The sequence below is a fragment of the Callionymus lyra genome, chromosome 13, assembly GCF_982586985.1.
Source record: "Callionymus lyra chromosome 13, fCalLyr1.hap1.1, whole genome shotgun sequence".
NCBI lineage: Eukaryota > Metazoa > Chordata > Actinopteri > Syngnathiformes > Callionymidae > Callionymus > Callionymus lyra.
Window position 1 is genome coordinate 1,235,598 of NC_141830.1, and position 26,891 is coordinate 1,262,488.

At 38.2% G+C, this 26,891-nt stretch overlaps 1 protein-coding gene across 3 annotated transcripts; it reads right to left on the reverse strand.

The window, feature by feature from the left end:
- Positions 1–6,735: 6,735 nt before the first annotated feature.
- Positions 6,736–19,579, reverse strand: LOC148066936 (uncharacterized). 3 transcript variants are annotated; one of them, XR_015713232.1, is made up of 7 exons: positions 19,462–19,579; positions 10,053–10,334; positions 9,671–9,922; positions 9,430–9,501; positions 9,238–9,329; positions 9,128–9,178; positions 6,736–6,882 (listed from the first exon to the last, which is right to left on the reverse strand). XR_015713232.1 is itself a non-coding variant. In XM_087806171.1 (7 exons), the coding sequence occupies exons 1-7, from the start codon at positions 19,514–19,516 to the stop codon at positions 6,872–6,874; spliced, it is 834 nt and encodes a 277-aa protein (XP_087662297.1). In that variant the 5' UTR covers positions 19,517–19,579; the 3' UTR covers positions 6,736–6,871. The 3 variants fall into 3 exon arrangements, 2 of the variants coding, with proteins under 2 accessions (XP_087662297.1, XP_087662299.1); XM_087806171.1 differs by having other exon boundaries at positions 9,238–9,348; XM_087806173.1 differs by having other exon boundaries at positions 9,238–9,348; positions 10,053–10,331; positions 19,462–19,541.
- Positions 19,580–26,891: the final 7,312 nt, after the last annotated feature.

Here is a 26,891-nt window from a genome sequence, read left to right on the forward strand (position 1 = left end):
TACGTACTAACTAGTAACTAATCCTCCACAGATAGTATGTCTCAAACATACTTCTCTTAGTATACTAGAAGTTAGTATCATCAGGATAGTGTACGTACTAACTAGTAACTAATCCTTCACAGATAGTATGTCTCAAATCACATACTTCTCTTAGTATACTAGAAGTTAGTATCATCAGGATAGTGTACGTACTAACTAGTAACTAATCCTCCACAGATAGTATGTCTCAAATCACATACTTCTCTTAGTATACTAGAAGTTAGTATCATCAGGATAGTGTACGTACTAACTAGTAACTAATCCTCCACAGATAGTATGTCTCAAACATACTTCTCTTAGTATACTAGAAGTTAGTATCATCAGGATAGTGTACGTACTAACTAGTAACTAATCCTCCACAGATAGTATGTCTGAAACATACTTCTCTTAGTATACTAGAAGTGTATGCATCAGGATAGTGTACGTACTAACTAGTAACTAATCCTCCACAGATAGTATGTCTCAAACATACTTCTCTTAGTATACTAGAAGTTAGTATCATCAGGATAGTGTACGTACTAACTAGTAACTAATCCTCCACAGATAGTATGTCTCAAATCACATACTTCTCTTAGTATACTAGAGGTTAGTATCATCAGGATAGTGTACGTACTAACTAGTAACTAATCCTCCACAGATAGTATGTCTGAAACATACTTCTCTTAGTATACTAGAAGTTAGTATCATCAGGATAGTGTACGTACTAACTAGTAACTAATCCTCCACAGATAGTATGTCTCAAACATACTTCTCTTAGTATACTAGAAGTTAGTATGCATCAGGATAGTGTACGTACTAACTAGTAACTAATCCTCCACAGATAGTATGTCTCAAACATACTTCTCTTAGTATACTAGAAGTTAGTATCATCAGGATAGTGTACGTACTAACTAGTAACTAATCCTCCACAGATAGTATGTCTGAAACATACTTCTCTTAGTATACTAGAAGTTAGTATGCATCAGGATAGTGTACGTACTAACTAATAACTAATCCTCAATCCCCATCACAATATATATATATATATATATATATATATATATATTGTAAGGATGACAACTTTACTGTAATCAATCATCTAGATTTAACACACATTTCAAATAGTCACTTGATTAACTGATAATCTTTCATATTTAATTCATATTAAATAATCATTGTCTTGCATTGCATTCACTTAAACTAAACTCAGGTTCACAACTCAAAGGTCGAGGTCACAAAGCCTCACACACACAGAAAGATTAAACAATCCCAGATTCCCAGCAGGTCTGTGGACAACTGTTTGAGAACTCGCACTGAAAGACACAACAGTCCAGCAAGTCGCTGGGAACAGACAGATTCTTGAAGACAACAACCTTCAGTAAGTTTCCACTACGATCACGTGCGACGGCCATCTTAGAATCAAGTGTTTACAGTCACTGACCAATCCTACATGTACATTTGACTAGAGGCGTTAACCTGAATATTCTACTATAAAAGATCCACCATTTTGTCTGATCTTTGCGTTCTGGCATTTGAAGACGTCTGCGATAGATCTCTCTGCTTGCTAGCGCTACGTTCACGTAAGTTTGTCTCTGACTTTTGCATAATTCACTAAACGAGCATTTTTCTTAAACTCATCCATGTGTCTGTCCTTCATTCCACCGCCACATACGAGGCTGAGGAGGGGTCGGTTCATCGGAGTTGTTAGATTGGAAATTATTATACACTATACGTATAAACCATAGTTAAATGAATGCTAAAAAGATAATCAAAATATAAAGTATAAATTACTAGCTTCATCTAAGAGCTTAAACATTTGAATACACATTGACAATCAACATTCCACTCAGACTGATTCACACTGGTCCAAGCTTGGATCAGACTAGAGCTAAAAACAGCGATTACTCCAAACATCTGTCTGCTCTGTTCACACCTGTGGGCGTGAAACAAAAGAGCAAAATGGAACACACCCAAAAAAGGGGGGCTGGAAGACAAAGGAACTTGCCCACACAACAGGGAAGCAAGGAAGTTACTCTCCAGGTGACCCGAGACAGGAACTAACTTGAAAGAACCACTGCCCTGGAAGAGGCGACCCCCTGGACAGGAAACTTTCCCTTAAATAACGAGATGTTCTTTAATGCGGGACCGTCTTTCCCGGAGCTATTGACCTGTAGAGCTGCCGGCAAAGAGCGAGTCCTTTCGATCGTAAAGTTTGTATCTTTGTTTGACTTGAAGCGGCGAATAAACGACCCGTACACTCTGCATTTTGACCTTTTCTCTCCATAAAGCAAAGTATTAAGACCCGGACGAGACGTCGTGTTGGAGCGACAGAAACGGACTAGTTTTAATCGTTTTAATTGGTGCCGTGACCCGGATTTGTTTGGAGATTCTTGGACGGAAAGACGGCGACTGAGGCCAGTCAGACGAACGGACCCAAAATATGGTAAGCAGAAAACCTTTTATTTAATTTCTGCATTTAGTTTCGTCTGGCTGAGTTAATCGATTTAGAAGCCGTATGAGTGGATGGGTTGTGCGTTGGTTCCGCTTGTAAGGCAAACAAACATATAACTTGATGTTTTGGTTTTGTTTTCCGTTACGACTCTTGGCACCTAAAGTAATCACAGACAGAACATAATTGGCCGGGGGTTCTGTCGAGTGACAAACATATCTCTATTAGCACGTTTTAAAGGCATTTAATTCACCCTTTTCAGAGATGCTTAACCCCCTTGAGTACGGATGGTGTGTGAATGGGAAAAAATAGAGCTTTTTATAGGTTACGCTGCCTTATGAATACTTATATTATGATAAAAAAACAAAAAACAACTTTCTTTATTAAAGCAACGTTAACGCTAATGTGTGTTTTTCAAGTTTTAAATAAAGAAATTTATAGCTTTCTTAAATTTCTATTGGCTAAAAAAGATTTTTTCTTGTAAGTTTTTATGCTTTTAATTGCTCCGTTGGATCGGAAAAATGTTGTAAAAAACTGGTATAAATGGGCTAAAAAGCAAAGAAAGGTTGGAAATCTGCCTGATTGGGGCGTGCCTATGCCTGAAGAAGACATTCTTGGTGAAAATGTGAAAAATATTAATCTAGAACTTGAAGTCATTAGGAGGAGAAAAACAAGCATGTTGTTTAGTGAAATATAAGTTAAATACTGAAGTGATGGCACCAGTGAAAGCTGTTAAAAAGGAAGTTGTTGATGAAAATAATGGTACTGAAAAAACGGATTCACCACCACCTTACCTAGAAGGTGGAAACCAAAATGTAAACTCACAAATGTTGTCTGATAGATTGCGAAAATTGGTAATGAAAGAGAAAGTGAACACCCAGGCTCCAGTGTTCAATGTTACAGGAGGGCAGCTGATGATGGATCAAGATGGTAATAAAATAGATAAAATGATACATTTAAAAGAGATTATGGATAATGTAGCAATAATAAAACACAGGCAAGACATTCTCACAAGAGATCTGGTAGACACAGCAGAAGAGACACTTAGCAGATCAGTTGAGATAGATAAGACGAGGACAGGATAAAGAAGATAAAGAGTGCAGCCATGACAAGTGCACTAGAGACTATAGAGCAGCTGCGTGAGGAAGTAAATGACTAATCAGAAAAATTGAAAGAGAAAAAGTACAATGAGGAAGGAAGCAGCAGTGAGAATGAGGAACAAGACAAAGATTGTAAGACTTGACCCAGGCACGCCACTGACACCCTCTAAACATGAAGTTCAAACTAGAAAAGGGTGAGAAAGGGAGATCAGATGGATTGGAAACAAACCTTTGTGGACAGTTCCCTCTAGTGGTGAAGAGTGGAAGAAAGAGGGATTACACTGATTACATCTCAGCGAGTGAGATGTTTGAAAGAAGAACTTCCGCATTTAGAAATAGGAGCAAGTCTATGGATACGGGTCTACATCAAGAAAATGGAAGGGTTTGCTTTGGCTGTTGGAGACAAATTGTTATGGCATGTGTGGGTTTTGATGATTTTAAAAAATAGTGTAAAAAGCAGGAACCTGTAGGGAGCCATATCAAGCACTTCTTTCTCATCGTGCAAAAAGAATATGGAGGGTCATGAGAAAGGTGTTCCCTACAAAGATGGATGTAACCCTAACCCTAACCCTAACCCTAAACCCTAACCCTAACCCTAACCCTAACCCTAAACCCTAACCCTAACCCTAACCCTAACCCTAACCCTAAACCCTAACCCTAACCCTAACCCTAACCCTAACCCTAAACCCTAACCCTAACCCTAACCCTAACCCTAACCCTAACCCTGTTTTATTACAAATCTCCTAAAATAAAAGGGGGATGTAGAGGTTTTAGTTGGCTGAGCGGAAGGAGCCGACATCACCTTCCCACACCTGATATGAATCCTCAGCCCTCATCAAACTAGTGGCAGCAGAAAGAAAAGCTTGACCGATTGGTTATCAGAAAGACAAAGGAATTCAATGTAATGGTTATTACTAACTAATGTGTTGAGTTGTGTAATTACAGGACAGGAGATGTTTTGAGTCAGACTTGCTGCTCAGAGGCTGGAGCGAGTTGTGTTGTGAGGACAGTATGGAACCGAGGACACAGACCCCCTGCTGACATTCCACAGGTTGTAAACAATTCCACATGAGCTCTGGTGCATCAGAGGAGATGATGTCAGGCTCATGGAGAGAGTGACTCCTGTGTCCATCACTTGTAAGTAAGGAGAAGGATTTTGAGTAGAAGTTAAGAAGTCAATCAGTTGCTGAAAGAGGTACAACATTGCATTACAAAGCCCATGAGATATATACGTTTTTTTAAATCAGGAATTGGTTAATTACAGAAGTTGAATTTATCAAAATAAACCTAAAAAGATTTCATATAAAATAGATGTCGTTTTTGATTGAATGGTAAAGGAATGATTTCCAAGGTTCAGCACAGGTGAGGTCAGACAGGTGAGGTCAGACAGGTGAGGTCAGACAGGTGAGGTCAGACAGGTGAGGTCAGACAGGTGAGGTCAGACAACATAACACCCCAGTTTCAATTCTGCTGAAATAAAAGTTGTATGTTTTGCTTGTATTTAACCAATATGTGTCTAGTCCTCCTTTGCAGGATATAGTTGAAGGAGACGAAGCCTAAACACTGACCTAACGAAGGTCATGGAGGATCCAGGTTTGAATTTGCAGAATTTGAGATACCTGGGATTGGACACAGCAGGTGATGTCACCAACACCAGTGCAGAACAGTCTCACCACCATGAGAAGAAAACCTGGTAAAATAACATCTTAAGACTCTCACAAGGTTCCTCAAGGAGGACTACAGGGGAGACGGTGTAGTTAAACAGGGGGAGTTGGATCAAGGTGATCTATGAGTGGATCAGACAACAGGAGGCCAAAGGACAGGTAACATAAAAAGATGTTATGTGTCTCTAGGGGAGGTTGATGTATGAATGGAATGAATGAGCAATGAATGAGATCCCGAGTTCTCTCCAGCACCCCCATGGACCCTCCTACACTCTCCTCTTTTCTCTCACTCTATCCTCCCTCACTCCTCTCCTTATCCATCTGTCTACCCCCCCATCCTTCCTCCCAGCCGGTCAAAGCGGCAGGCCGTCAACAATGAGTCTGGTTCCGCTCGAGGTTTCTGCTTCTAAAAGGAAGTTTTTCCTCGCCATTGCTCACTGTACAGTGTTTTGTTTCTTGCTCTTTGTTGAATTGCTGGATCTATTTTTCCTTAATCAACTGTAGTCTTATTTCAACTGTATAGTGTCTTAAGATAACTTTGTTATGATAAGACACTTGAAATAAAATTGAATTGAATTGAATTGACACGAGAGGAGGACACGAGAAGAGGACACAAGAAGAGGACACAAGAAGAGGACACGAGAAGAGGAAGAGGACACGAGAAGAGGACACGAGAAGAGGACACGAGAAGAGGACACAAGAAGAGGACACGAGAAGAGGAAGAGGACACGAGAAGAGGACACGAGAAGAGGACACGAGAAGAGGACACGAGAAGAGGACACGAGAAGAGGACACGAGAAGAGGACACGAGAAGAGGACACGAGAAGAGGAAGAGGACACGAGAAGAGGACACGAGAAGATGACACGAGAAGAGGAAGAGGACACGAGAAGAGGAAGAGGACACGTCATCAGATCGTCATCAGATCCCGAGTTCTCTCCAGCACCCCCATGGACCCTCCTACACTCTCCTCTTTTCTCTCACTCTATCCTCCCTCACTCCTCTCCTTATCCATCTGTCTACCCCCCCATCCTTCCTCCCAGCAGGCCGTCAACAATGAGTCTGGTTCCGCTCCAGGTTTCTGCTTCTAAAAGGAAGTTTTTCCTCTCCATTGCTCACTGTACAGTGTTTTGTTTCTTGCTCTTTGTTGAATTGCTGGATCTATTTTTCCTTAATCAACTGTAGTCTTATTTCAACTGTATAGTGTCTTGAGATAACGTTGTTATGATAAGACACTTGAAATAAAATTGAATTGAATGAGCAGTGAACAGTATTGATGACAGTGATGTTCCTAATTTGGGGATTCCTGGTTGTATGTCCTAATGGGGGACGCCCCGGGTAAATCAAAGTGAAAAAGAAAAGAAAAATGAAAAGAAAAGCAAGCCAAAACTAAGAATGAACCTAAACTAAAACTACACTAAAGATAAGAATTAACTCATTTAGATTAAAACTGATCCATCATCAACAACATCCCGCTATCCGAAGAAACACACGGAAAAGTACACGTGGAAAATACCCACTTTTATTACATTAATCAAATATTCATGATCAGAGCTACTCCTGAATGAAGGTTGTTTGTGTGTCGGTTGAAGAAGATGGACTCGGAGGAGATCGAAGAAGACGCATTTCTGGGATCGAACAGTCACACCGACTCTGGAAGAGGAAGAACAGTCAGACCGACTGAAGATGATGATGATGATGGTGATGATGATGCTGATGGACTGGACTACTGAGGAACATGATAAAAAGACCACTTCTGAAAAGGGCCAAACCTTGTGTCACCGTTTAGAAAAGATTAATATTGCAGACAGATGATTATACTTTCGGTTACACATATAGCGTGTGCAGGTACATGATGGTGATATGTTGTTGGGAAGATGATGCAACATTCCACTCAGACTGATCCACTGGTTCAAGACAAGCTTGGATCAGAATTAGATACGACACCAGTGATTTAAAACATCTGAAAGGGGGGATAAAAGCTGGAAGAGAAGATAACCCCCACCCAAGAACATTTGAATGACTAGATTACAAGAAGACAAATCAGGATGTCTCTCTGCGGGGGATCGGGACACAGGGAACTTGAAAGGACCATTTGGCCGGAAAGGGACGACCTCCCGGACGGGAAATTTGCCTTAAATATAGCGATGTTTCTACAGATTGGGACCTTTTCTCCGTGACGATTGACCTGTACAGTCGCCGGGAGAAAGTGTGTCCGATCGATCGTAATTGAAAGCTTGTCTTTTGTTTGACTTGAAGCGGCGAATAAACGACTGTGACACACTCTGGATTGTTCATCTTTCTCCACGAAGCATAAGAAGTATAAGACCCGGGACTGAACTGAAGTCGTGTTGGAGCGACGGAACAGACTCCGTGTTTTGGATCCTGCATGATCCCAGTGATAACTGAGGACGAGAGGATACTGTGAGTCCATCACTGATGGAGCTCCTCAATGCCCTCAGCACACACTGAGGGCATTGAGGAGCTCCATCAGTGATAGGATGCTCCATCCCAGGTGTGTGAGGGAGAGGTACCTCCTTCTCCCTGCTGCCATCAGACTCCACAACAAGAACACACCAAGATAATTATTTAACTGCACCTTTCTTGTTATTTTTGTAAATATGATTGTGTATATAATATAGTGCAGATTTATTTTCTATTCTATTTAGATGTTTTCTTTTCTTTTCAATATTTTATTTCTGGGTGTTTTATTTTTTGATATATTGCTCTTGCTGTTGTTAAAACGAATTTCCCGTCGCGGGACAATAAAGGGATTCTGATTCTGATTCTGATTCTGATTCTGATTCTGATTCTGATTCTGATTCTGAACTTTTAAAGCTGATGTTTAGACATATTTTGGTTTGAAAACAAATGAAAGTAGTTACGACTTCGTCAAGAGACATGTGGTCTGTAAATACTACAACACCAGAGTCAAGTACTGGACAATACTACACATATATACTTGTTACTACACTATCACAACACCAGAGTCAAGTACTGGACAATACTACACATATATACTTGTTACTACACTATCACAACACCAGAGTCTAGTACTGGACAATACTACACATATATACTTGTTACTACACTATCACAACACCAGAGTCAAGTACTGGACAATACTACACATATATACTTGTTACTACACTATCACAACACTAGAGTCAAGTACTGGACAATACTACACATATATCCTTGTTACTACACTATCACAACACCAGAGTCAAGTACTGGACAATACTACACATATATACTTGTTACTACACTATCACAACACCAGAGTCAAGTACTGGACAATACTACACATATATCCTTGTTACTACACTATCACAACACCAGAGTCAAGTACTGGACAATACTACACATATATACTTGTTACTACACTATCACAACACCAGAGTCAAGTACTGGACAATACTACACATATATACTTGTTACTACACTATCACAACACCAGAGTCAAGTACTGGACAATACTACACATATATCCTTGTTACTACACTATCACAACACCAGAGTCAAGTACTGGACAATACTACACATATATACTTGTTACTACACTATCACAACACCAGAGTCAAGTACTGGACAATACTACACATATATCCTTGTTACTACACTATCACAACACCAGAGTCAAGTACTGGACAATACTACACATATATACTTGTTACTACACTATCACAACACCAGAGTCAAGTACTGGACAATACTACACATATATCCTTGTTACTACACTATCACAACACCAGAGTCAAGTACTGGACAATACTACACATATATACTTGTTACTACACTATCACAACACCAGAGTCAAGTACTGGACAATACTACACATATATCCTTGTCACTACACTATCACTATATATTGTGTCCTTGTATCGTGATACGTTACCTTGTTGCTGTTCTTCTTGTAGGCGACCGAGGTGTAGCTGCGTCTGGTTCCCTGAGCGAGAGGAGAGACGGGTTCAGTTCTCGTCTCCGAATGTCCAGACTCTCTCAAACCTGTCATTCTGGTCTCCATCTGACCAGTAGAACCACGAGGACCAGCAGAGTCAGAGCAGCTGCTGCATCGACGGCGTACATCCACCAGCTGACTGGAGGCAAGACCACGACCTTCAACGTCAACTCTCACTTGGAGTCACATTCATTCAGAAGGACATGTCGAGACTTCATGTGACGCCTCAGAGTTTTTACCTGCCGATGTGTTCATGGCACTCGTTTCTGTAGGTTGTGTTGTTGGTTGTGTTGTTGGTTGTGTTGTTGGTGCTGCAATACAATGTATTGTGAGTAACAGGAACAGGTCTCTCTTGGATCTGATCCACATCAATGACTTACTCAATGAACATCTGTTGTTAGCTCCTCTAACACAACTCAACTGGACTGAAGCTACACACACACACACACACACACTGACGAGTGACACAAGGAGACTCACCTGCTGATCTGAAGACGAAGTTGTGAGCCTTGTTGTCGTGTGTGACTTCACAGGTGAAGCTGTTCTTGTTAGAAGAAGAAGGAAAGCTAACAGCAGCATATCTGCAGGCGGTCGACCAGGTCTTCACCTCGGAGTGATATTCAGGTATTTCTGCACCATCAAACAGCCACTGGACCTTCTTAGGGCATGAACGGTCATGTATGAAGACCTCACAGGTCAAAGTCACGACACCTTGATTCTTCACACGAGTCACTGAGAGAAGAGAACCAACGTCAGCCTAGGAAAAGACAGTTGCCAGCCTGTGTGTGTGCTGAGAACCCAGAGACTGAGCAGCTGAAGCAGCAACATGAAGAAGAAGAACGTTCTCTTGAAGGACACTCACAGGAGACCACGATCAGAGATGTTTCAGGACCATCTGTACCATCCTTTCTACAGAAGTAACATCCAGCATCTTCAGTCTTCACCTCCTTGATGTGCAGAGAGCAGTCTGGTGTCAAACTCAGTCGCTTCCCATCACTGTCGCTCGTAACTACAAATAATTCTCCTTTTAGATCAAAGATCCATTTCAACCGAGCACAGGACACCTGGTCAGGTGTTGTGTGGCTACATGAGAAAGTGACATCATCTCCCTCCCGAACTAAGTGAGTAGTTTGTCCAGTTGCTGCTGTGAAGACAAGAGTTGTGAGTCAACAAGAGCCAAAGATGACAACAAGCGTTTGAGATGCGAGTCCAGATGTGAGTCCAGATGTGAGTCCAGATGTGAGTCCAGATGTGAGTCCAGATGTGAGTCCAGATGTGAGTCCAGATGTGAGTCCAGATGTGAGTCCAGATGTGAGTCCAGATGTGAGTCACCTACAGTCCAGTCGTCCAGTCATGTCAAGAGAATAGTCAACACTCACCATTTAAAGGAGGGGTAGGTGTTCTTCTCGGTTTGAATTAAAACATCTGAGCGTACCAAGACTTGTTCTACTTCATGCATGTTTCTGCCCTCGAGAAGCTGAGGCTCTAATAAAGATAGTTGCTCGTGGTGGTGTTTGGGCGGCGACACCTGTACAGGCCTCACCTGCCAGGGAGACGTCGGTTTCATGGAGACGTCGGTTTCATGGAGACGTCGGTTTCATGGAGACGTCGGTTTCATGGAGACGTCGGTTTCATGGAAACGTCGGTTTCATGGAGACGTCGGTTTCATGGAAACGTCGGTTTCATGGAAACGTCGGTTTCATGGAAACGTCGGTTTCATGAAAACATCGGTTTCATGGAGACGTCGGTTTCATGGAGACGTCGGTTTCATGGAGACGTCGGTTTCATGAAAACATCGGTTTCATGAAAACATCGGTTTCATGGAAACATCGGTTTCATGGAAAGGTAACAACAAGGCAACAGCTGCTCAGGAAGTCTACAGTATTCAGTGTTGGTCTCGGCGCCTCTCGTTTCCTGAGCGACGGTGTTCCTCATCAGGACCTTCATGTCAGCAGAGGCTGAAGGTGGACCTGCCTGCAGGAAGCCATGGCACCAGTAGAGGGAGGAGGACGGTTACACACGGATGTTCTGGTGGTTCAGACGATTCAGCACCGGCAGAACCTGGTCCCCTGTGGACTTGTTTGCCAGCAGGGACATTGTCCCACATTGAAGGTCCGCTGACTTCACTCTGCGTCTGGACTGATCGAAGGGTTGAGTGAAAGTCATTCCAGATCCATGAGAAAAACCAACTGGTTTGTGTGACGTGAGGCTTCTGGTCCTACACCCTCACTTTGACAGATGTTTTCTACAGAAAGCGACTGCAGCGTCCCTGTCCCAAGCAACGCAAAGACACCCAGAGTTCTTGGCGCTGAGGGGTTGCATGATGGTTTCCTGGTGGTATGTTTATCTTGAGATGACTTTGTTATGATAAGACACTTTAAATACAATGGAATTGAATGTTCCTACAGCAGCTGGTCTCGTTGAGATACGAGACACAGGGATGTGAGCTGTATACGTGGCAGCCTCCAGTCCTCGGTGCGAAAGAATTGATCTTGATTGATGGGGCGTCATAGCTCAGATGCTAGAGTGGTTGCCTGCAGTCCAAGAGGTTGCAGGTTCAATCCCAGCTCCAGACAAGCTTGTGTCGTTGTGTCCCTGAGCAAGACACTTTACCCTGATTGCTCCTGATGGCAGATTCGGCACCATGTGGTGCAGCCTACAGCCTACTCCCATCAGTATGTGTGAATGCTGGTCTAGAAAGGCGCGCTATAAATAGACATTATTATTATCTTTATCAGTGACATGCCTCTTGTTACCCACACAACTGCTTGTAGAGGGTGTTGTAGAACCACAGTTATATAGATAACCTGTACTTTGATAATGTGGTCAACAAGTAGAAATGGAGTCTTCCTTGGAAGTCGTGAACACTTCACAGTACTTGCTCAAAGGCAGGGTTGCCAGAGATTTGTCTTTCCAGTCCAAAGAAACATGAACGAGATCAATAATTAAAGAAGAACTTCTTGAAAACTCTTCACGTCAACATGTCCTTCAGAGACTCAACAGTCTGTGTGTCCATCACTGACCTGAAGACTTGGACCTTCACAGGTTTTAGACTCTTGTTCACGTGGATAGAAGCCGTTTCGTCTGCTCAGTCCACAAGGTGGCGCTGTTGTACCTGATGCTAGATGTTCATCACTGAGGTTTGTATAAATGTTTTTAAACCATTCTTTCTCTGCTGAGCTCATCATGACGCACCGACACAGCGGTGAATAAAAGGAAACACATTCGTCTCGAGCTGTGACGTCACTTCTCTTTCTTTAGTTTCACACTCGCTCAAGTGAACCGAGATCAGAACAACTTTAAAAAAAACTTGCGCTTCTGTGAAGGTGTTACGGTAATGAGAGAGAAGTCAAACGCGGAAGGATCTACGTCACTATCAGTGATAGATTCTCAAAAATACTCTGATATGATGACATTAAAGTATCTTTTCTTTCAATAGATTCTCAAAAATACTCTGATATAATGACATTAAAGTGTCTTTTCTTTCAATAGATTCTCAAAAATACTCTGATATGATGACATTAAAGTATCTTTTCTTTCAATAGATTCTCAAAAATACTCTGATATAATGACATTAAAGTGTCTTTTCTTTCAATAGATTCTCAAAAATACTCTGATATGATGACATTAAAGTATCTTTTATCAATAGATTCTCAAAAATACTCTGATATGACGACATTAAAGTATCTTTTCTCTCAATAGATTCTCAAAAATACTCTGATATGATGACATTAAAGTATCTTTTCTCTCAATAGATTCTCAAAAATACTCTGATATGATGACATTAAAGTATCTTTTCTCAATAGATTCTCAAAAATACTCTGATATGATGACATTAAAGTATCTTTTCTCTCAATAGATTGTCAAAAATACTCAGATATGGTGACATTAAAGTATCTTTTATCAATAGATTCTCAAAAATAATCTGATTTGATGACATTAAAGTATCTTTTATCAATAGATTCTCAAAAATACTCAGATATGGTGACATTAAAGTATCTTTTATCAATAGATTCTCAAAAATAATCTGATATAATGACATTAAAGTATCTTTTATCAATAGATTCTCAAAAATACTCTGATATGATGACATTAAAGTATCTTTTCTCAATAGTTTCTCAAAAATACTCTGATATGATCACATTAAAGTATCTTTTCTCAATAGTTTCTCAAAAATACTCTGATATGATGACATTAAAGTATCTTTTCTCAATAGATTGTCAAAAATACTCTGATATGATGACATTAAAGTATCTTTTCTCAATAGTTTCTCAAAAATACTCTGATATGATCACATTAAAGTATCTTTTCTCAATAGTTTCTCAAAAATACTCTGATATGATGACATTAAAGTATCTTTTCTCAATAGATTGTCAAAAATACTCTGATATGATGACATTAAAGTATATTTTCTCTCAATAGATTCTCAAAAATACTCTGATATGATGACATTAAAGTATCTTTTATCAATAGATTCTCAAAAATACTCTGATATGATGACATTAAAGTATCTTTTCTCAATAGATTCTCAAAAATACTCTGATATGATGACATTAAAGTAACTTTTCTCTCAATAGATTCTCAAAAATACTCTGATATGATGACATTAAAGTATCTTTTCTCAATAGATTCTCAAAAATACTCTGATATGATCACATTAAAGTATCTTTTCTCAATAGATTCTCAAAAATACTCTGATATGATGACATTAAAGTATCTTTTCTCAATAGATTCTCAAAAATACTCTGATATGATGACATTAAAGTATCTTTTCTCAATAGATTCTCAAAAATACTCTGATATCATGACATTAACGTATATTTTCTCAATAGATTCTCAAAAATACTCTGATATTATGACATTAAAGTATCTTTTCTCAATAGATTCTCAAAAATACTCTGATATGATGACATTAAAGTATCTTTTCTCTCAATAGATTGTCAAAAATACTCTGATATGATGACATTAAAGTATCTTTTCTCAATAGATTCTCAAAAATACTCTGATATGATGACATTAAAGTATCTTTTCTCAATAGTTTCTCAAAAATACTCTGATATGATGACATTAAAGTATCTTTTCTCAATAGATTGTCAAAAATACTCTGATATGATGACATTAAAGTATATTTTCTCTCAATAGATTCTCAAAAATACTCTGATATGATGACATTAAAGTATCTTTTATCAATAGATTCTCAAAAATACTCTGATATGATGACATTAAAGTATCTTTTCTCTCAATAGATTCTCAAAAATACTCTGATATGATGACATTAAAGTATCTTTTCTCTCAATAGATTCTCAAAAATACTCTGATATGATGACATTAAAGTATCTTTTCTCAATAGATTCTCAAAATACTCTGATATGATGACATTAAAGTATCTTTTCTCAATAGATTCTCAAAAATACTCTGATATCATGACATTAAAGTATCTTTTCTCAATAGATTCTCAAAAATACTCTGATATGATGACATTAAAGTATCTTTTCTTTCAATAGATTCTCAAAAATACTCTGATATGATGACATTAAAGTATCCTTTCTCAATAGATTCTCAAAAATACTCTGATATGATGACATTAAAGTATCTTTAATCAATAGATTCTCAAAAATACTCTGATATGATGACATTAAAGTATCTTTTCTTTCAATAGATTCTCAAAAATACTCTGATATGATGACATTAAAGTATCTTTTCTTTCAATAGATTCTCAAAAATACTCTGATATGATGACATTAAAGTATCTTTTCTCAATAGATTCTTAAAAACACTCTGATATGATGACATTAAAGTATATTTTATCAATAGATTCTCAAAAATACTCTGATATGATGACATTAAAGTATCTTTTCTCTCAATAGATTCTCAAAAATACTCTGATATGATGACATTAAAGTATCTTTTCTCTCAATAGATTCTCAAAAATACTCTGATATGATGACATTAAAGTATCTTTTCTCTCAATAGATTCTCAAAAATACTCTGATATGATGACATTAAAGTATCTTTTCTCAATAGATTCTCAAAAATACTCTGATATAATGACATTAAAGTATCTTTTCTCAATAGTTTCTCAAAAATACTCTGATATGATGACATTAAAGTATCTTTTCTTTCAATAGATTCTCAAAAATACTCTGATATCATGACATTAAAGTATCTTTTCTCTCAATAGATTCTCAAAAATACTCTGATATGATGACATTAAAGTATCTTTTCTCAATAGATTCTCAAAAATACTCTGTTATGATGACATTAAAGTATCTTTTCTCTCAATAGATTCTCAAAAATACTCTGATATAATGACATTAAAGTATCTTTTCTCTCAATAGATTCTCAAAAATACTCTGATATGATGACATTAAAGTATCTTTTCTCTCAATAGATTCTCAAAAATACTCTGATATGATGACATTAAAGTATCTTTTCTCAATAGATTCTCAAAAATACTCTGATATGATGACATTAAAGTATCTTTTCTCAATAGATTCTCAAAAATACTCTGATATCATGACATTAAAGTGTCTTTTCTTTCAATAGATTCTCAAAAATACTCTGATATAATGACATTAAAGTATCTTTTCTCTCAATAGATTCTCAAAAATACTCTGATATGATGACATTAAAGTATCTTTTCTCAATAGTTTCTCAAAAATACTCTGATATGATCACATTAAAGTATCTTTTCTCAATAGTTTCTCAAAAATACTCTGATATGATGACATTAAAGTATCTTTTCTCAATAGTTTCTCAAAAATACTCTGATATGATCACATTAAAGTATCTTTTCTCAATAGTTTCTCAAAAATACTCTGATATGATGACATTAAAGTATCTTTTCTCAATAGATTGTCAAAAATACTCTGATATGATGACATTAAAGTATATTTTCTCTCAATAGATTCTCAAAAATACTCTGATATGATGACATTAAAGTATCTTTTCTCAATAGATTGTCAAAAATACTCTGATATGATGACATTAAAGTATCTTTTCTCAATAGTTTCTCAAAAATACTCTGATATGATCACATTAAAGTATCTTTTCTCAATAGTTTCTCAAAAATACTCTGATATGATGACATTAAAGTATCTTTTCTCAATAGATTGTCAAAAATACTCTGATATGATGACATTAAAGTATATTTTCTCTCAATAGATTCTCAAAAATACTCTGATATGATGACATTAAAGTATCTTTTATCAATAGATTCTCAAAAATACTCTGATATGATGACATTAAAGTATCTTTTCTCAATAGATTCTCAAAAATACTCTGATATGATGACATTAAAGTAACTTTTCTCTCAATAGATTCTCAAAAATACTCTGATATGATGACATTAAAGTATCTTTTCTCAATAGATTCTCAAAAATACTCTGATATGATCACATTAAAGTATCTTTTCTCAATAGATTCTCAAAAATACTCTGATATGATGACATTAAAGTATCTTTTCTCAATAGATTCTCAAAAATACTCTGATATGATGACATTAAAGTATCTTTTCTCAATAGATTCTCAAAAATACTCTTATATCATGACATTAACGTATATTTTCTCAATAGATTCTCAAAAATACTCTGATATTATGACATTAAAGTATCTTTTCTCAATAGATTCTCAAAAATACTCTGATATGATGACATTAAAGTATCTTTTCTCTCAATAGATTGTCAAAAATACTCTGATATGATGACATTAAAGTATCTTTTCTCAATAGATTCTCAAAAATACTCTGATATGATGACATTAAAGTATCTTTTCTCAATAGTTTCTCAAAAATACTCTGATATGATGACATTAAAGTATCTTTTCTCAATAGATTGTCAAAAATACTCTGATATGATGACATTAAAGTATATTTTCTCTCAATAGATTCTCAAAAATACTCTGATATGATGACATTAAAGTATCTTTTATCAATAGATTCTCAAAAATACTCTGATATGATGACATTAAAGTATCTTTTCTCTCAATAGATTCTCAAAAATACTCTGATATGATGACATTAAAGTATCTTTTCTCTCAATAGATTCTCAAAAATACTCTGATATGATGACATTAAAGTATCTTTTCTCAATAGATTCTCAAAATACTCTGATATGATGACATTAAAGTATCTTTTCTCAATAGATTCTCAAAAATACTCTGATATCATGACATTAAAGTATCTTTTCTCAATAGATTCTCAAAAATACTCTGATATGATGACATTAAAGTATCTTTTCTTTCAATAGATTCTCAAAAATACTCTGATATGATGACATTAAAGTATCCTTTCTCAATAGATTCTCAAAAATACTCTGATATGATGACATTAAAGTATCTTTAATCAATAGATTCTCAAAAATACTCTGATATGATGACATTAAAGTATCTTTTCTTTCAATAGATTCTCAAAAATACTCTGATATGATGACATTAAAGTATCTTTTCTTTCAATAGATTCTCAAAAATACTCTGATATGATGACATTAAAGTATCTTTTCTCAATAGATTCTTAAAAACACTCTGATATGATGACATTAAAGTATATTTTATCAATAGATTCTCAAAAATACTCTGATATGATGACATTAAAGTATCTTTTCTCTCAATAGATTCTCAAAAATACTCTGATATGATGACATTAAAGTATCTTTTCTCTCAATAGATTCTCAAAAATACTCTGATATGATGACATTAAAGTATCTTTTCTCTCAATAGATTCTCAAAAATACTCTGATATGATGACATTAAAGTATCTTTTCTCAATAGATTCTCAAAAATACTCTGATATAATGACATTAAAGTATCTTTTCTCAATAGTTTCTCAAAAATACTCTGATATGATGACATTAAAGTATCTTTTCTTTCAATAGATTCTCAAAAATACTCTGATATCATGACATTAAAGTATCTTTTCTCTCAATAGATTCTCAAAAATACTCTGATATGATGACATTAAAGTATCTTTTCTCAATAGATTCTCAAAAATACTCTGTTATGATGACATTAAAGTATCTTTTCTCTCAATAGATTCTCAAAAATACTCTGATATAATGACATTAAAGTATCTTTTCTCTCAATAGATTCTCAAAAATACTCTGATATGATGACATTAAAGTATATTTTCTCTCAATAGATTCTCAAAAATACTCTGATATGATGACATTAAAGTATCTTTTCTCATTAGATTCTCAAAAATACTCTGATATGATGACATTAAAGTATCTTTTCTCAATAGTTTCTCAAAAATACTCTGATATGATGACATTAAAGTATCTTTTCTCAATAGATTCTCAAAAATACTCTGATATGATGACATTAAAGTATCTTTTCTCAATAGATTCTCAAAAATACTCTGATATGATGACATTAAGTATCTTTTCTTTCAATAGATTCTCAAAAATACTCTGATATGATGACATTAAAGTATCTTTTCTTTCAATAGATTCTCAAAAATACTCTGATATCATGACATTAAAGTATCTTTTCTCAATAGATTCTCAAAAATACTCTGATATGATGACATTAAAGTATCTTTTCTCTCAATAGATTGTCAAAAATACTCAGATATGGTGACATTAAAGTATCTTTTATCAATAGATTCTCAAAAATAATCTGATATGATGACATTAAAGTATCTTTTATCAATAGATTCTCAAAAATACTCAGATATGGTGACATTAAAGTATCTTTTCTCTCAATAGATTCTCAAAAATACTCTGATATGATGACATTAAAGTATCTTTTCTCAATAGATTCTCAAAAATACTCTGATATGATGACATTAAAGTATCTTTTCTCAATAGATTCTCAAAAATACTCTGATATGATGACATTAAAGTATCTTTTCTCTCAATAGATTCTCAAAAATACTCTGATATGATGACATTAAAGTATCTTTTCTCAATAGATTCTCAAAAATACTCTGATATGATAACATTAAAGTATCTTTTCTCTCAATACATTATGAGTATTTTTGAGAATCTATCACTGATAGTGACGTAGATCCTTCCGCATATGACGCCTCTCTCATTACCGTAACACCTTCACAAAAGCGCAAGTTGTTTTAAAGTTGTTCTGATCACTTGAGTGCAGTAGCTTCAGCAGTTCGTGAAGATAAAGATCTTATTAAAGTCACAGTCAGAGTAGAATGTTGTTGACAAAATAGATCTGAAGTACAAACGTCTCAGTGTTCGTTGATAAAAGTACATTTGATTGAACTTTTAAATGTTAATCACTGAGAGATGAATAAATAGGTATCAGTTGAATCTCACCGTCGCAGCAGAGCAGCAGGATATGAAGAAAAACTCTTTCCTTCCAGCATCTCATCCTCCAGCTGTGAGTCCGAGTCTCAACTTCTTCAATCTTTTGCAATAAAAAAGTTTCAGCTTCCTGTGCCGAGAGCCAACGACTTCCTGTTACCACGTAGAGTTACGACATTTAGACACACACGGCAAACTAGAGAGAAAACCACGTGAGAGTCGGACCTGCAGAGAAACGAGTCCATGTGTCAGGATTAACGTCTTCTCTGAGAACATGATCAGATCCAAATGGTGCGTCGGAGAAAAGGGACCTCCATGTTTCCAGGGACCTCCATGTTTCCAGGGACCTCCATGTTTCCAGGGGCCTCCATGTTTCCAGGGACCTCCATGTTTCCAGGGACCTCCATGTTTCCAGGGACCTCCATGTTTCCAGGGACCTCCATGTTTCCAGGGACCTCCATGTTTCCAGGGACCTCCATGTTTCCAGGGACCTCCATGTTTCCAGGGGCCTCCATGTTTCCAGGGGCCTCCATGTTTCCGTAGTAGTGTACGTACTAACTAGTAACTAATCCTCCACAGATAGTATGTCTGAAATCACATACTTCTCTTAGTATACTAGAAGTTAGTATCATCAGGATAGTGTACGTACTAACTAGTAACTAATCCTCCACAGATAGTATGTCTGAAACATACTTCTCTTAGTATACTAGAAGTTAGTATCATCAGGATAGTGTACGTACTAACTAGTAACTAATCCTCCACAGATAGTATGTCTCAAACATACTTCTCTTAGTATACTAGAAGTTAGTATGCATCAGGATAGTGTACGTACTAACTAGTAACTAATCCTCCACAGATAGTATGTCTCAAACATACTTCTCTTAGTATACTAGAAGTTAGTATCATCAGGATAGTGTACGTACTAACTAGTAACTAATCCTCCACAGATAGTATGTCTGAAACATACTTCTCTTAGTATACTAGAAGTTAGTATGCATCAGGATAGTGTACGTACTAACTAATAACTAATCCTCAATCCCCATCACAATATATATATATATATATATATATATATATATATTGTAAGGAAATGACAACTTTACTGTAATCAATCATCTAGATTTAACACACATTTCAAATAGTCACTTGATTAACTGATAATCTTTCATATTTAATTCATATTAAATAATCATTGTCTTGCATTGCATTCACTTTAACTAAACTTAAACTAAACTCAGGTTCACAACTCAAAGGTCGAGGTCACAAAGCCTCACACACACAGAAAGATAAAACAATCCCAGATTCCCAGCAGGTCTGTGGACACCTGTTTGAGAACTCGCACTGAAAGACACAACAGTCCAGCAAGTCGCTGGGAACAGACAGATTCTTGAAGACAACAACCTTCGGTCAGTTTCCACTACGATCACGTGCGACGGCCATCTTAGAATCAAGTGTTTACAGTCACTGACCAATCCTACATGTACATTTGACTAGAGGCGTTAACCTGAATATTACTATAAAAGATCCGCCATTTTGTGAGATCTTTGCGTTCTGGCATTCGAAGACGTCTGCGATAGATCTCTCTGCTTGCTAGCGCTACGTTCACGTAAGTTTGTCTCTGACTTTTGCATAATTCACTAAACGAGCATTTTTCTTAAACTCATCCATGTGTCTGTCCTTCATTCCACCACCACATACGAGGCTGAGGAGGGGTCGGTTCATCGGAGTTGTTAGATTGGAAATTATTATACACTATACGTATAAACCATAGTTAAATTAATGCTAAAAAGATAATCAAAATATAAAGTATAAATTACTAGCTTCATCTAAGAGCTTAAACATTTGAATACACATTGACAATCAACATTCCACTCAGACTGATTCACACTGGTCCAAGACAAGCTTGGATCAGACTAGAGCTAAAAACAGCGATTACTCCAAACATCTGTCTGCTCTGTTCACACCTGTGGGCGTGAAACAAAAGAGCAACACGGAACACACCCAAAAAAGGGGGGCTGGAAGACAAAGGAACTTGCCCACACAACAGGGAAGCAAGGAAGTTACTCTCCAGGTGACCCGAGACAGGAACTAACTTGAAAGAACCACTGCCCTGGAAGAGGCGACCCCCTGGACAGGAAACTTTCCCTTAAATAACGAGATGTTCTTTAATGCGGGACCGTCTTTCCCGGAGCTATTGACCTGTAGAGCTGCCGGCAAAGAGCGAGTCCTTTCGATCGTAAAGTTTGTATCTTTGTTTGACTTGAAGCGGCGAATAAACGACCCGTACACTCTGCATTTTGACCTTTTCTCTCCATAAAGCAAAGTATTAAGTAAGACCCGGACGTGACGTCGTGTTGGAGCGACAGAAACGGACTTTTTTTTTTTTAGTTTCAATCGTTTTAATTGGTGCCGTGACCCGGATTTGTTTGGAGATTCTTGGACGGAAAGACGGCGACTGAGGCCAGTCAGACCAACGGGCCCAAAATATGGTAAGCAGAAAACCTTTTATTTAATTTCTGCATTTAGTTTCGTCTGGCTGAGTTAATCGATTTAGAAGCCGTATGAGTGGATGGGTTGTGCGTTGGTTCCGCTTGTAAGGCAAACAAACATATAACTTGTTGTTTTGGTTTTGGTTTTGTTTTCCGTTACGACTCTTGGCACCTAAAGTAATCACAGACAGAACATAATTGGCCGGGGGTTCTGCCGAGTGACAAACATATCTCTATTAGCACGTTTTAAAGGCATTTAATTCACCCTTTTCAGAGATGCTTAACCCCCGAGAGTACGGATGGTGTGTGAATGGGAAAAAATAGAGCTTTTTATAGGTTACGCTGCCTTATGAATACTTATATTATGATAAAAAACAAAAACCAACTTTCTTGATTAATGCAACGTTAACGCTAATGTGTGTTTTTCAAGTTTTAAATAAAGAAATTTATAGCTTTCTTAAATTTCTATTGGCTAAAAAAGATGGTTTTTATGCTTTTAATTGCTCCGTTGGATCGGAAAAATGTTGTAAAAAACGGGTATAAATGGGCTAAAAAGCAAAGAAAGGTGAAAAATATTAATCTAGAACTTGAAGTCATTAGGAGGAGAAAAACAAGCATGTTGTTTAGTGAAATATAAGTTAAATACTGAAGTGATGGCACCAGTGAAAGCTGTTAAAAAGGAAGTTGTTGATGAAAATAATGGTACTGAAAAAAACTGATTCACCACCACCTTACCTAGAAGGTGGAAACCAAAATGTAAACTCACAAATGTTGTCTGATAGATTGCGAAAATTGGTAATGAAAGAGAAAGTGAACACCCAGGCTCCAGTGTTCAATGTTACAGGAGGGCAGCTGATGATGGATCAAGATGGTATTAAAATAGATAAAATGATACATTTAAAAGAGATTATGGATAATGTAGCAATAATAAAACACAGGCAAGACATTCTCACAAGAGATCTGGTAGACACAGCAGAAAAGACACTTAGCAGATCAGTTGAGATAGATAAGACGAGGACAGGATAAAGAAGATAAAGAGTGCAGCCATGACAAGTGCACTAGAGACTACAGAGCAGCTGCGTGAGGAAGTAAATGACTAATCAGAAAAATTGAAAGAGAAAAAGTACAATGAGGAAGGAAGCAGCAGTGAGAATGAGGAACAAGACAAAGATTGTAAGACTTGACCCAGGCACGCCACTGACACCCTCTAAACATGAAGTTCAAACTAGAAAAGGGTGAGAAAGGGAGATCAGATGGATTGGAAACAAACCTTTGTGGACAGTTCCCTCTAGTGGTGAAGAGTGGAACAAAGAGGGATTACACTGATTACATCTCAGCGAGTGCGATGTTTGAAAGAAGAACTTCCGCCGTTAGAAATAGGAGCAAGTCTATGGATACGGGTCTACATCAAGAAAATGGAAGGGTTTGCTTTGGCTGTTGGAGACAAATTGTTATGGCATGTGTGGGTTTTGATGATTTTTTAAAAATAGTGTAAAAAGCAGGAACTTGTAGGGAGCCATATCAAGCACTTCTTTCTCATCGTGCAAAAAGAATATGGAGGGTCATGAGAAAGGTGTTCCCTACAAAGATGGATGTAACCCTAACCCTAACCCTAAACCCTAACCCTAACCCTAAACCCTAACCCTAACCCTAACCCTAACCCTAAACCCTAACCCTAACCCTTACCCTAACCCTAACCCTAACCCTAAACCCTAACCCTAACCCTAACCCTAACCCTAACCCTAAACCCTAACCCTAACCCTAACCCTAACCCCTAACCCTAACCCTAACCCCTAACCCTAACCCTAACCCTAAACCCTAACCCTGTTTTATTACAAATCTCCTAAAATAAAAGGGGGATGTAGAGGTTTTAGTTGGCTGAGCGGAAGGAGCCGACATCACCTGCCCACACCTGATATGAATCCTCAGCCCTCATCAAACTAGTGGTAGCAGAAAGAAAAGCTTGACCGATTGGTTATCAGAAAGACAAAGGAATTCAATGTAATGGTTATTACTAACTAATGTGTTGAGTTGTGTAATTACAGGACAGGAGATGTTTTGAGTCAGACTTGCTGCTCAGAGGCTGGAGCGAGTTGTGTTGTGAGGACAGTATGGAACCGAGGACACAGACCCCCTGCTGACATTCCACAGGTTGTAAACAATTCCACATGAGCTCTGGTGCATCAGAGGAGATGATGTCAGGCTCATGGAGAGAGTGACTCCTGTGTCCATCGCTTGTAAGTAAGGGGAAGGATTTTGAGTAGAAGTTAAGGAGTCAATCAGTTGCTGAAATGGTCGGTTAAGAAAGGCCTCTGGATAAGTAATGATAAAAACAATTGGTCAGAAGGAAAGATGTTTTTCAGGGCAAGACGGTGATGCACAGAGGATTCTAGTTGACTTTGAAAAAGAGGTACAACATTGCATTACAAAGCCCATGAGATACAGTATATATACGTTTTTTTAAATCAGGAATTGGTTAATTATAGAAGTTGAATTTATCAAAATAAACCTAAAAAGATTTCATATAAAATAGATGTAGTTTTTGATTTAATGGTAAAGGAATGATTTCCAAGGTTCAGCACAGGTGAGGTCAGACAGATGAGGTCAGACAGGTGGGGTCAGACAGGTGAGGTCAGACAACATAACACCCCAGTTTCAATTCTGCTGAAATAAAAGTTGTATGTTTTGCTTGTATTTAACCAATATGTGTCTAGTCCACCTTTGCAGGATATAGTTGAAGGAGACAAAGGAAGCCTAAACACTGACCTAACGAAGGTCATGGAGGATCCAGGTTTGAATTTGCAGAATTTGAGATACCTGGGATTGGACACAGCAGGTGATGTCACCAACACCAGTGCAGAACAGTCTCACCACCATGAGAAGAAAACCTGGTAAAATAACATCTTAAGACTCTCACAAGGTTCCTCAAGGAGGACTACAGGGGAGACGGTGTAGTTAAACAGGGGGAGTTGGATCAAGGTGATCTATGAGTGGATCAGACAACAGGAGGCCAAAGGACAGGTAACATAAAAAGATGTTATGTGTCTCTAGGGGAGGTTGATGTATGAATGGAATGAATGAGCAATGAATGAGATCCCGAGTTCTCTCCAGCACCCCCATGGACCCTCCTACACTCTCCTCTTTTCTCTCACTCTATCCTCCCTCACTCCTCTCCTTATCCATCTGTCTACCCCCCCATCCTTCCTCCCAGCCGGTCAAAGCGGCAGGCCGTCAACAATGAGTCTGGTTCCGCTCGAGGTTTCTGCTTCTAAAAGGAAGTTTTTCCTCTCCATTGCTCACTGTACAGTGTTTTGTTTCTTGCTCTTTGTTGAATTGCTGGATCTATTTTTCCTTAATCAACTGTAGTCTTATTTCAACTGTATAGTGTCTTGAGATAACTTTGTTATGATAAGACACTTGAAATAAAATTGAATTGAATTGAATTGAATTGACACGAGAGGAGGACACGAGAAGAGGACACGAGAAGAGGACACGAGAAGAGGAAGAGGACACGAGAAGAGGACACGAGAAGAGGACACGAGAAGAGGAAGAGGACATGAGAGGAGGACACGAGAAGAGGACATGAGAAGAGGACACGAGAAGAGGAAGAGGACACGAGAGGAGGACACGAGAAGAGGACACGAGAAGAGGACACGAGAAGAGGACACGAGAAGAGGAAGAGGACATGAGAGGAGGACACGAGAAGAGGACACGAGAAGAGGAAGAGGACACGAGAGGAGGACACGAGAAGAGGACACAAGAAGAGGAAGAGGACACGAGAGGAGGACACGAGAAGAGGACACGAGAAGAGGACATGAGAAGAGGAAGAGGACACGAGAGGAGGACACGAGAAGAGGACACGAGAAGAGGAAGAGGACACGAGAGGAGGACACGAGAAGAGGACACGAGAAGAGGACACGAGAAGAGGAAGAGGACATGAGAGGAGGACACGAGAAGAGGACATGAGAGGAGGACACGAGAAGAGGACATGAGAAGAGGAAGAGGACACGAGAGGAGGACACGAGAAGAGGACACGAGAAGAGGACATGAGAAGAGGAAGAGGACACGAGAGGAGGACACGAGAAGAGGACACAAGAAGAGGAAGAGGACACGAGAGGAGGACACGAGAAGAGGACACAAGAAGAGGAAGAGGACACGAGAGGAGGACACGAGAAGAGGACACGAGAAGAGGACATGAGAAGAGGAAGAGGACACGATAGGAGGACACGAGAAGAGGACACGAGAGGAGGACACGAGAAGAGGACACAAGAAGAGGAAGAGGACACGAGAAGAGGACACGAGAAGAGGACACGAGAAGAGGAAGAGGACACGAGAGGAGGACACGAGAAGAGGACACGAGAAGAGGACACGAGAAGAGGAAGAGGACACGTCATCAGATCGTCATCAGATCCCGAGTTCTCTCCAGCACCCCCATGGACCCTCCTACACTCTCCTCTTTTCTCTCACTCTATCCTCCCTCACTCCTCTCCTTATCCATCTGTCTACCCCCCCATCCTTCCTCCCAGCCGGTCAAAGCGGCAGGCCGTCAACAATGAGTCTGGTTCCGCTCGAGGTTTCTGCTTCTAAAAGGAAGTTTTTCCTCGCCATTGCTCACTGTACAGTGTTTTGTTTCTTGCTCTTTGTTGAATTGAATCTATTTTTCCTTAATCAACTGTAGTCTTATTTCAACTGTATAGTGTCTTGAGATAACTTTGTTATGATAAGACACTTGAAATAAAATTGAATTGAATTGAATTGAATTGACACGAGAGGAGGACACGAGAAGAGGACACAAGAAGAGGACACGAGAAGAGGACACGAGAAGAGGAAGAGGACACGAGAAGAGGACGCAAGAAGAGGACACGAGAAGAGGAAGAGGACACGAGAGGAGGACACGAGAAGAGGACACGAGAAGAGGACACGAGAAGAGGACACGAGAAGAGGACACGAGAA

Coding starts and splice junctions, on each gene's coding strand:
- LOC148066936 (XM_087806171.1), bottom strand. CDS start 19,516: ATGAGATGCTGGAAGGAAAGAGTTTTTCTTCATATCCTGCTGCTCTGC. Junction 9,349..9,429: donor TGCCATGAACACATCGGCAG/GTAAAAACTCTG, acceptor TTGACGTTGAAG/GTCGTGGTCTTGCCTCCAGT. Junction 9,179..9,237: donor GATGGAGACCAGAATGACAG/GTTTGAGAGAGT, acceptor CCTCTCGCTCAG/GGAACCAGACGCAGCTACAC.